The 12,746-nt window shown below is 37.3% G+C and overlaps 1 protein-coding gene across 1 annotated transcript in view; it reads left to right on the top strand.

The window, feature by feature from the left end:
* LOC148947833 (uncharacterized) overlaps window positions 1-12,746 on the top strand; it is a 262,032-nt gene that overhangs the window by 66,716 nt on the left and 182,570 nt on the right. Inside the window, exon 2 of the mRNA XM_089095476.1 lies at window positions 6,174-6,396. Within this exon, the coding sequence (XP_088951602.1) occupies window positions 6,178-6,396 (219 nt within the window). The 5' untranslated portion in view covers window positions 6,174-6,177. The remainder of the gene's footprint in view (window positions 1-6,173; window positions 6,397-12,746) is intronic.

The raw sequence follows: 12,746 nt of genomic DNA, 5'->3' as shown, positions 1-12,746 counted from the left end.
GAGCTCTTTTAAAGAATGTAAGTTTTAGTGTTTCCTTTACCGCCACAAAACGCGATTATGCTTGTATATCGCGAATATAAAACTTGTTAGTGTAAACAGAAAATTTTTACTTCTAAGAGAAATTTTTATCTTTGACGGAGAAATTGCTGCTATTAGAAAATATTAGTTAATATTAAGAAAAAACTGTTAATTCCAAGAGACATTAGATAGTTTTAACCAAAATTTTGCTAGTATTAAGGAAAAAGTTGTTACTTCGAATAGAAAATTTGTTAGTGTTAAGAAAAAACTTACTATTCCTAGCAGAAAAGAGCTCTTTAAAAGAATGTAAGTTTTAGTGTTCCTTTACCGCCACAAAACGCGATTATGGCTTATTGTCAAGCAACATTAAACCCAAGAAAGGCTGGTGTTCCAAGAAAAATTATAAGGTGCTTATCTACACGACAGAGCCAACCCTAGCGCTCCGGACCAAACCATAGAAATCAAGACCATACCATTGAAATCATGATCAAGGTGTAGAAATCATGGTCAACCTCTAAACAATCATTACCAAAACAATGAAACCGTGAAAACTTCATGAAAATCAAGAGAAAACTGTAGTAATCATGGGTAACCCTAGATATGAAGACCAGCGCAGAAATCAAGGGCAAAGTGTAGAAATCATGGTCAACCTCTAAAATCATTACCGAAACAAAGAAAACTTGACAAATTCATAAAAAAAATCAAGAGCAAATCGTAGAAATCAGGCACATGGACTAAAGAAATTTAATTCTAAATTAGCTCTAATATCAGTCCGTCTTCTGGAAATGATTCCTAGGAGGGACTGCCGGGAAAATTCAGATTCAGTCTTGTTTAACGATAATTTCAAGTATATTTGTAATTCATAGTCAATTTCGACTCTAACTCCTGGTACATACAATATGCTGAGGCAAAATCGCAAAATATGGTAAATAATTGTTTAAAAAATCCTCAAGTGCTAGCATATACTTTGTCAAAATTGCCCTCAGATGTGTGTAAAAACAGTATCGCAGTGTCATTCCGCTCTGGCTCATAAGTATACTTTTTAACGGTTTGGGTACCTACTCTTCTCGCAAGATGACCCACTTATCTTCCAACCTCTCCCATTAAGTGTCGTTGCGTAACTTGAGCACCGTTATCACGCAGCACCCATGTTTGTGCCGTGCTCGGGGATTCCCCCATGGGCTCCAGGAGTTTAGCTTGTGACATACGATGGCGTCATCCATATTGGACCTGGTCACGGAAAGCCTGGGAATCTTCCAGAAAAAAACAATGTGCATAAATGGGTAGGAATTTTGCCAGTATTGAAGAAACAATAGAACACCTGGGATCCCGGGAAGCCTGCCTGGGGTGGGAATCTTGCCAGGTGGAAACATGGGTCCCTTAGGAATCTTGCCAGGGATGCTTTGAAGTCAGGGGGCTGCCGTCTGAATCCGGGGAATGAATGCGTTTGAAATCCTGTGCTAATTTCCTAGGGATGCGTTTGAAATCCCATGCTAATTCATTATTATTGCTACTTTTTAGATTATGTCGAGCAAGACCGTTTTTTAACGTCCTTTATCGCCTATTCAAAGTCCGGATTCCGTCCCCGGAATGAGTAAACACTGACCGAACTCCCCCGCAGAGCGCCAGCCACTGGATGGAGAACCCTTTGGACCGGTCGGGATCTCACTGCGAGGTATGGACAATAGGGGGGCTCTATTTGACCCCAAACTGTTCATGCAGAGAAATTGCTACTTGTATCCTTACCCCAGGCTTATCGAGTAAGACAAAATTAATACGTAAAAACAAATTTATTGTAAGATTATGGTACAAAATTTGTCAAGCATATCAATAATGAGATTTATCGTAAAATGGTATATGAGAGTTCTTCCAGAATGATTTTCGATATTTAAATTTCATTCCATAGAATAATCTCTTATGTCGTCTCTTGAAGGGGCACTTTTTCTCTTTTCTTGGATCATATTCATCGCAATATTCAGTGTTATGTCTTGCGTTATAGACATTATTCTTTGAAATTTCATTACTGTCTTTTATACTATATTTTGAGATGACACTGTAGAAAAAGCCCTCGTTTCTATGTCCCTTCTTTCGATCTTCCTCTTCCTTTTCTGTCATATCGAACCTTGTTTTATGCGAGCTTACTTGTAATCTGTATAAATTTCTCTCCATATCAAGCAAGATTCTTCTCCTCAATTCCTCTAGATTCTTCTTGTCTATTCTAGAGTCCACAGTGTCTAAACATGTTGTAGTAGGATCATAAGAATGCTCAAAATCATGATAATGACCATTACACATGGAACAGTCACATTAAATAGATATTTCTAGCTCAACATGTTCATCTATATTAACACACTGCAGACTTTATCAAAATGACTCGAAATTTGTCTGGGGATACATAGGAAATCCCGAAAGAAGGGCTAATATAGTGTCATTAGCACCACGAATCTCTATATCTTGTTCTATTCTAGGGATAGTCAGCAACCCCTCGTAACTTCCACTGGTACTTTAGGCACTCTAGGTTCCATTTCGCTAACACTTTCATTTTTTGAGTTCATGCCTTTTTGCGGGGTGGGGGAGGGGTAAGCGGGGAGGCTCTAGAAGAGTAAACAGGATTTAGTATAAAATAACGCTCGCTTCTACAGAAGAAAAAAGAAGAAGAGTAGAGCTAAAAACAAGAAGAAGAGAAGAAAAACAAGATTTTGTTTTTCATGAAATAACTCTGTCCCACCTTCATGGAGAGTCTTCTAAATGAGGATCATGTAACGATAGAGGGGGTAAAATACGCATAAGTTCTTTTCTATAGGTAGGATTGACCCTATAATCAAGTGTTTTTCCAGATAAATTGAGCCTAATTTTAGTACCCTCCCAAAATTTAAGTCATTGCATCCTCCTCTTCTTTATCAAAGTTAAAAACCTTGGTTTTCACGCCTCGGAACGATTAAAGAAACTTTTCCAAGAAAGATATAGAGTTAAATAATTCATTCTGCCTATAATAGGCAATATGTTTTTAATTTGGACCATAAGAGACACGATTCTATTTTGATGAATCGCGTGCTAAAGTTTAAACTAGCGTCTCTAAACATGAAGGGAGAAGATTGCTGAAAATGTACTATTTTTGACGAAACGAATAATTTCTTTGAAAGGATTAATTGTTATCGAATAGGGAGAGAGGGTTGGGGTTTTTACACGGTAAATAAGGAGTATTAAGAGCTTTAAAGCGAGTATAGACAAGATAATGTGATGGATGGGGTGAGAGGGCTTGGAGGAGGGGGGAATACTAGAGAAAAAAGACTTACTTCTTGATATGAACGAGACATATTCGCTTTTTTAGAGTTTGCCATGTCAAACTATAGCTTCAAATGAGTACTGATGAGGAATTGTCCTTCCCTTGGGTATTTATAGTGTTCCCCGAACACTCAGGGATCTTCCATTTTCGAGGGAACACCTGCACTCCTGGAAATCCGTTTAAGGCTTTTAATATAGAAACATTGGTGTGGGGGGGGGGGTCTACCACCCGGTAAGTATGTTAAGACAAGATTCCTTACAAAATGGATGTCTATGGTTTTTAATTGAAAAACAACGTGGGGATTCCATCACCTGGGAAGTCTAGCACCTGGAAAACACGGCTGTCGTGACATCAGAGGGCTCCTGTAGAAACAGCTGACCGTATTGTACAGGTGCGAGGGATTAAGAACCCTACTTATTAGTTGTCCTTATTTATTGCTACTTTTCTATTATCCCAACCACATTCCAAGTAAATATATTGAAACACCCAGGACTCTTGCCAGGGGTGTCATGGAAACTTTGCCAGGGGTGTTATGACGTCAGATGTCTGTGCTTGAAATCTTATGGGAAAAGGGAGGGCATGACTTTAAATCAATAGAGGCCCCCCTACTTATGTTCTAGTCATGAGAAGGTATGAGAGCCTGCTCTTGCCCTGCTCATGTTAAATTTTGCTCGTTTTGAGTTTGAATCTGCTATTTATTATAATTTCCTGTTCGTCTTTAGTTTCATTTATTTATTGATAGTGATTTGTGGTAGTTTTACGCTCGGAAGATTATTTGACTTTAGTTCTGTTCATTTCTTTCTTAATGGAGCTCTTTAATTTTCTTTGAAAAACTTGTTTTGTGGAAATACAAGAAAAACAAACTCACCACCATGTTTAAGTATAGCCTTCCTAAGCCGCGGTTTTGAATTACCTAAGACGGAAAATAAATGTCTTTTTTCATGAAGTTTCTTCAGTGTCATGTGGTAGCTAATGACCTTTTTTACTGTTCACTGGTAAATACGGTAATTTCATTGTCAAAAATATCACTGACTACACGTATTTCCTCGACTGTGTTTTAATTGAAATACAATAGAATGTAATCATAGGGTTTTTTCGTAGCCTGATTGTATGCCGAGAGTAGAAATTTCTGTTCACCGGAATATATTTGTTTCTTTAAAGTTATTAGGGAACTTGAATCACGAACAACGCTTTAGATGATATATTAAGTACAATTCAAAGTGTGTCCTCATACATTTGCTCTGATGGAAGAGATTGTCGAATTTGACTTATTTGACATCTGTCAAATTTTCGTAAATCACGCCTTAATTCTGCCAATCAAAACATCATAAACAAATAATTAATTGACTAATTTCAATCCCATTTGGTGTAGTGGTAGGATACCTGGTTTTCACCCGATAGGACCGGTTTTGATCCCTGGTGTAGGTTTTTTTTTTTAAACTGATAATTTTACTATTATGAAGAATTGGCTTTTTGGTGATGGCAATTCTAATGGTGTACTTTCCGTTTCTACCAACTGCCATTTTTGAGGGTTGTCAGTCTATTTTTCAAAATTCGTATAAATATGTTTTCATAAATATATTTCACTAAAAATACTGATCAAAATCATAGTTACCGCACCTGAATCAGCTACGATTAAAAATTTCTCTTACTAGACAATTTTTTAACGCCTTTTAAAACTTTGGGTTGTTTTGGGTGGTAGTTTAGGTAGGGGAGGAAAGATATATAAATTATTAGTCAGCCAACAGTTCTAAAATTTGTGGAAGATTTAGTTTGACACTTAACGTTTTGTATAAATTTCAATATCTCAACTGAAAATAGATCAAATGTGATAGATAACCGATTAGTAATTTGCAAAGGTGGAATATCCGGTAGTGATGCCCTAAAAGCTGTGTTTTCAACTGTGATTGGACGTCCAAGACATGCTGAGTGTAGCCAAGATTTGTATGCAGGGGAAGATGCTCAAACAAAAAGGGAAATTTTGAGTTTTAAGTATCCTATGAGCATGGGATTGTCACAGATTAGGATGATATTGGAAAAAATTTAAAAGGGTATGGTAAGCATTTATGACCTCATTTATGTCGAAATCCCAAACCTTATCATCATCGCTATCATTTTGAAATACAATAATAAAAAGGCTTGAGGATAGCACTCTAGTAACAACTTCTTCAAAAGCTTGTTCAAGCGACACACCATTTTCAACGAATGTAATTTGTGTTTTTCCGTATTTATGCTACTGTTTAGAAACCTGTTGATAAATAGGCTGATAAATTATTCTAGACATCAGCTACTCTTATACTATGAATGATGTCATTGAAATAGATATTATGGTGTGATTTTTGACGTGACGTCATTTTTGGCTGTAACATGTATGTAGCCTTTTACATTAGTGCATGACGTCATTACAATACTGTTATGCATCTACTTGTTCTTCTTTAAATTCGTAATACTGATGTGATGTCATTAACATTAGAAATGTGGCATCATTTAATTAAAAGTGTTTTTCTGAAATTAAGGCTCTAAACGAATTTTTTCGAACTCGTGATGTATCTGGATCATTTTTTCTGGCTAGGAAATTTCAGGATGTCCATTAAAAAATAAATATGGAGCTGTTTTAAAGGAAAAAAAAATGATAAATAGATAAATATATAAACAGTGGCTCGTTTAAAGCTATAAGGTATTCTTGGAGAATGAATGTGCTTGATTCGCCCATGTTTGGAGAAAAATATTGGAATTCAAGTAAATAATATGTAGGTAAATGAAACAATTGCTATTGCATACTGCAGTTAAACACTTGCGGTGAAACTAATAAGTTTTCTTTAAAATGTTAACTTGTTTGATTTGATGTATGACCTGAATATTTTTCTAGGACAATGAATGGATTAAAACGGGTTAGATTTCACTCAGCTTTCTCGCTGTGTAAACTAGCCTCTGTAACTGATGTGTCCACCCACGAACGATGTGCGTTTCTAATTAGATCCATGGCCTCAGCAAATAAGATGGTACAAATTTGGCAAGGAAGTAATGATAGAACCACAGACTATGCCCCACGAGCTCTTCGCCGCATTAAGGAGAAATCTAACTTCACAAAGGTTTTCTCAGTTTTTTTTTTTCGTGCTGATGCTGTATTAAAATTGAATTAGCTCTTCACATATATATGTTGAAACAAAAAGTGTCGAAGAATATCAGTTGGCTTTTCTTAAAACCTCAAAAATATAAAACTGTTTCAGAATGACCTCTGTATTTGAGATACATAACAACTCTGGACAATGTTGGCTCAAGCTATTGATAAATTTGGCTTTTTCTCAGGCTGCCAGGGGCTTGGGTTGCAGGAATTCCCATATTTCACACTATATAACAGTTCCGTGTTCAGAAATGTCTTTGGCCGGGATTCATTTTTAGGTTTCTGGAGGTTTTTTTTTTTAAGGAAATGACTAGAGAGAGAGATATGACAAATACAATTCCGTTAAGGTTTGACGAGCAGAAATGTCTAAACTAAAACTACTACCAATGCTACTACTAGCAACTCATTGCAGCACCAACCGACCGAGGCCAACACATCTGTACACGATCCTCTTCTATCAAAATCAATTCACCACTTCACTCAAAGTTTCACCTAGCAAAGGCAAGGTTAAGGCCTTTGTTTTCATGAGACTGTGGTAAATGTTATAACCAAACCTGTTGGTAAATAAATGTAGTTGTAATGGAGTCCTCAACAGGGTTTAAAGCAAAGTGTCAAATAATTAACCGTTTTACCCTCCATGCAATATGCCGTATTCAGGATTTTGTTCAGGAAGGTTTATATTTTTTCGGAAGGGGGGGGGACTAAAAAAAACTTTAAAAATGCAACCAATATTTGTTTGCATGTAGTGTTGTTGCTTTTGTACGAGTCTGATAAAAATTTTGGGGGAAGGGGGGGGGCAAACCGGTTTACCCTCCCCCCTCCTTCTGGACATGACCCAGGTCATAGCTCATAGTTGTGACCTGAACTAATTTTGCCACTGTTTTAAATATATCTCCTAGTCAGTCACTGAACGATAGCTTTTCATTCTTTTGTTTTTGGATTCCCTGCTACAAATAACATTAAGAAGCTTGACCAAAATGTTTTTATATCAGAATTATATCAGAACTTTCCTAATGTTTTGTTTCTGACAAATTTATTGAATTAATATTTAAACATGCTGCTGCTACTTGTAAATATTTGGGAAAAATTGCAAGAATTGTGTTTAAACTGAGTTAAACTGTTATCAAATTTCTGAAAAGACGCCTTCTAGAAAACGAAACTATTAACGGCTCTTTATTCTGAAATAATATTTTCTACTACTGAAAAGGTATACAACAAATCGGAGACCTCCATCAGCATGACCCTCTCCCAACTTTTTACGACTGTTGTATCTATATAATCCTTCATGGTGGAAAAAAAATACACAGCTGCAGTTAATAATTTGAACGAAAAAAAAATAATTTGTGCGTTCTAACTGTCCTAGACCGGAAACCGAGTTGTTGCTTAACCTTGCCCCTTTATGGAAGATAAATTCAAAGATCAATTCTGTTCAAATGGGCTTCAGATTAACTTTAATAAAGCCGAAGTGATGCGCTTCAGTCATAGGCAGCGCAATAGCAATGTTTTTTTTTTTTTGGGGGGGGGGGGTTTAGACCAGGGAACTTTGTATAGAAGGATCTGTCTTAGAAACTTTAAAAAGAGCCCACTCGATTTTAAATTGAGAGGGCTAGTACCCCTTTAATTGTTAAAAGTGATTGGAGGGCAAAAAGCCCCCCGAGCCAATCATTTCCCCAAACACATTGAATCAAATTTTGAGATAGCTATTTGCTCAGCGTAGTTGAAAAGTCCGGAAATTTAGTTTTGGGGGATGAAAGCCCCCCCCCCCCCCCACAGCTTACAGGGCAAGGGTTGTATGTTATGCCCTGGGAGCATCTGTTTTTATAGAAAGAATGGTCACATAAACTTTGGAGGGGGCTCATTGGATTGATAATCAGAACTTCAAATGCCCCTTTTAATATTCGAAATTTTTTGATGGGCAACTAGCGCCCCCCCCCCCCCACGCCCATTATTTTTCCAAAACACGTCTAATAAAAATTTTGAGATAGCAATTTCGTTCAGCGTAGTTAAAAGGCCTGGAAATTATGTCTTTGAGGATGACAACCTCCCCCACAGCCCTCAGGGCGAGGGTTGTAAGTTATGCCCTGGGGCATATAAGGTTTTTCTTATGGAAAGGGTAGTCATATAAACTTTGGAGGGGGCTCATTGGCTTGATTATGGGAAGCTCCAGTTCCATTTTTAAGAATCAAAGTGATCAGGGGGAAGCTAACCCCCCCCCCCTCCCTGACGTCATATTTTCCCGAAATGTATCTGATAGAAACTTTGAGATAACCATTTTGTTCAGCCTAGTTGAAAGGTCCAGTATTTTCGTCTATAAAGATTACAACCCACCCCCCTCCCCACAGCTCTTGGGGCAAAGGTTGTAAGTTATGCCCCGGCGGCATATAAGTTTTTTTGTGGAAAGGGTATACAATTCATAGGGGGCTCATTGGATTAGAAACCAGAATTTCCACTGTCCTTTTTAATATTCTAAAGTGATTGGAGGGAAACCAATTCCCCTTCTTATGGCCATCATGTCCCCAAATACATTCAATCAAAATTTTGAAATAGCAATTTTGTTCAGCGTAGTTGAACGGTCCAGTAATTATGTCTTTGGAGATTACACCCCCCCCCCCCGCCATAGACAAACACAGCTCTCAGGGTAAGGGTTGCAAGTCACGCCCCGGGGGCATTTAGTTTTTGCATAGAAAGGGTGGTCATATAAATTTCGGAGGGGCTCAATGAATTGGAAATCAGAAGCTCTAGTGTCCTTTTTAATAGTCGAAAGTGATTGAAGGGCAACCAGCCCCCCCCCTCTCCACCCACGCCCATCATTTCCCTAGACACATCCAATCAATATTTTGAGATAGCCATTTTGTTTAGCATATATAAAAGGTCCAGTAATAATGTCTTTGGGGGTGATATTCCCCCTCCAAGGCCCTCGGGGCAAGGGCTATAAGTTTTACTATATTTGCCCATTTTTAACGTTTAAGGTTTTTCTTGAAAAGGAGGTAATATAGACTTCGGAAAAGGCTCGTTCAATGTAAAATCAAAAGTTCTAGCTCCCTTTTTAAAAGTCAAAAGTGATGGAATGGTAACCAACCCCCCTCCCACGCTCTTTTTTTCCCAAATGCTTCCCACCAAAATATTTAGACATCCATATATGAGTTTTAAAATCGGATATGGCTCATTCAATTTGAAATCAGAAGTCTTAGCGTCTTTTTTAAAGGTCAAGAGTGATAGAAGGGCAACTAGCCCCCTCCACGTCTTTTTTTGCCAAATGCATCTGATAGAATGTTTAGATAACCTTTTTGTTCAAAATAGTCTAAACATCATGCAACAAGGCCTTTGGGGCTAAATCAACCCCTCAGAACCCGGGGGAAGGGTTATAAGTTTTGTCCCAAAGGCAAATATGGTTTTATGGAAGGCTTGGCCGTATAAACTTTAGAGATGGTTCATTTCTAGTTGCTAAGAAACTTCTAATTCCCTTTTAAGAGTCAAAAGTGATAGAGGACAACTAGTCCGCCTTGACGCCCTCTTTTCCCCAAACGTATTTTTTTTTTTTTTGTTTTTTTTTTTTTTTTTTTAATTTTTTTTAAAACCAGGGTAATTTGTTTAGAAGGAGTTGTCGTAGAAACTGAAAAAGACTCATTCGATTTGGAATTAAAAGGGCTAATTGAAGTCAAACACAAAATGAGGAAAAATTAACATGAGTAGGGTTGATAACCCCCCTGCCTTTTCAAGACGAGAGCATAATTTGCGGTTGACTAAAAACAAAATAAATTTTAAATGTTTTCACTTTTTACTTTAATAAATAAAAAATTATCAAAACTTTAAGGAAGAAATATCAGTATGTGTTAATTAAACTGACAAGCTACGATTTTTTTTTATTTTTTTTTTAGTAAAGCGCAAAATATGTTCTGGTTTTGAAAAGGCATGGGAGTTATCAGCCCTACTACTGTTAATTTTTGGTCGTTTTGAGTTTGACTCGGCTATTTATTGTAATTTGTGTTCGTTTTGAGTTTCATTTATTTATTGATAGTGATTTGTACTAGTTTTACGCTTAGAAGATTATTTAACTTTATTTATACTCATTTTTGGCTTAACGGAGCTCTCTACTGTTCTTTGAAAAACTTGTTTTATGGAAAATGTTTTTTAAATCTTTGAAAAGAGAAGTTGCTTGTACTGACCTCTTATTTCTAAATATTTTTTTTCATGATTTTCAGTTTGGGTTTAGGGCAAAGCACTCAACTTAACATGCATGTGCAACTCTTTTAAATTATTTACATTCATCTCTTGGCTCTGGTCGGATACCTGATGTTCTTTTTTTTCCAATATACGAAAAGCATTCGATTCAGTCCCATATTAGAATACGAGAAAGTATTTATCCTCGGCTTCTATAATATTAATCTGGTTGAGTCATCTCGGTTAATCCGCTCTTTTCTAACCCGTCTGAAATAGAGTTTGCCTTCCACAAGGATCTGTGATTGGGCCATACTCTTTTTAGTTTATGTTAACGACCTCAATAATGCAGTTAAAAATCTAAAACCTACTGCTTTCTGTCGTCTTTGTCAGCCTACATCTGTCACTAATTGTGGAAAGAATTTGTCCATCTCATATAAACTTATTGCTTTGTCGGATGGCAGTACTCTTGGCACAGCTGGTAGAACGCCTGATCTCTGTTCAAAGATGATTGCCCTTTTTGAAAGAGCTATTCAGTGGTTTGATGTTAATTACCATGCCTTAAATGTTTGTAACTCATTTTTTCTTAGTTTCTCAAGAGCTTGTTGCTCTGGTTTAAATGAAATACACGTACCAAGGGGTTCCCTTAGTAGACCTAGGGATCGATGCGTTCGATTCCTAGGCATCTTGTTTGATGAAAATCTTACTTTCAAGCATTGATCTCATTAAAATGAAAGTCTCCAGAAGCCTGAGGAGCCTTAAAAAACTTAAACATTTATTTCCAGGATCAATACGTAAAATCGTATTCTAAAGCCTAGTTTAGTCTTATGCTTCATACTGTTCTGTTATTTGAATTTCAACTTTTTCCTCGTTTCTGAAGCCTTTTTAAAAACTATATGATAAAGTAAGGGCTCTTATACAGAACACTAACCGTTCCCTACTCAAGCCCTTGCTTAACTTGAAATCTCTTTATTTTCAGTCTTGTACTTCTTTCAAATTTTTAAAGTTACATGGCCAGCTTCCTGCTGCCCTACGTAGTAATTTATCTTTTATTTCTCTGCAATCGATTCATTATTTTCGCATACAGATACCTTTACTCCGTCAATACTGTCTGACTTCAACCCTGTTATAGCTTGTCTGATGATTTAGAACACTCTCCCAGAGTCAGCACGGAGCTGCCACTTGTTTGATATCTTCAAAAACTATGTTAGAGGACTTATTGTTAATAATTAGGTTTTCCTCGGTTTTCCTTGGAGTTCATGTCTCCGGATTGGGTTTGCTGGTTGTTTTTTTTTAGTTGGCGAATCATGTACTACTCCCCTGACTAGCTCGTGATTTTGGGATTTTTTAGGTCGGCGGTGTGAATGCATTATTTTTAAAATGTTTATTGGATGTATTTGTATCATTTTTGTTTCTCCCCTGTTTTTTCCTGGCCATAGAGCCTTACAGGGGAGACTAAGTTGAAGTGTTTGCTGTAAATTTATTGATGAGTAAATAAACTCTGAACTCTAAACTGTGACCCTTGGTACCCTACCACTTTGACTGTAGTTGTCCTTAGTGCGACGTTCAGTAACTATTACTACTACTACTAACAGCTCATCGCAGCATCAAGCTGCCTCAGGTCAACACAGCTACGCACGCTCCACCTCCATCCCAACCTATTCAAAGCCTCCCTTTTTACACCCTCCCAGGAAGTTCTCATTTTCTTTAAATCTTTCTTTATGACATCCTCCCACCCCAGACGAGGACGACCTGTTTTTCGTTTAGCCTCAGACGGTTGGCCGAAAAGGACAATCTTCGGCAATCTGTCATCTTTCATCCGCACACGTGCCCTAGCCATGTCAACCTTTTTTTCATTTTAGCCCTAGAAAGCAGGATTGGACCACAATTTTCGTACAGCCTACCGTTTGATATACGGTCAGTCAGCCGGGTACCCAGAACAATCTGTAGGCAATTTCTTTGGAAAACATCTAGCAAATCTTCATCCGCTTTTCGGAGCGCCCATGCTTCAGAGCCATGATTGGCCACTGTCATCGCTGTAGGTTTTAATATTCTAATCTTGGTTTGAAGACTTATCTTTCTATTCTTCCAAACTTTTTTTAACTGTGAAAAAATACTCTGAGCCTTGGCTATTTTACTTTTGACATCTTCACTGCTCCC

This window comes from Artemia sp. Qi Xiang Cuo, chromosome 10 (assembly GCF_049724085.1).
Source record: "Artemia sp. Qi Xiang Cuo chromosome 10, ASM4972408v1, whole genome shotgun sequence".
NCBI classification, from domain to species: domain Eukaryota; kingdom Metazoa; phylum Arthropoda; class Branchiopoda; order Anostraca; family Artemiidae; genus Artemia; species Artemia sp. Qi Xiang Cuo.
Note: the sequence above shows the minus strand (reverse complement) of the source record. Positions and strands in the feature narration are given on the sequence as shown.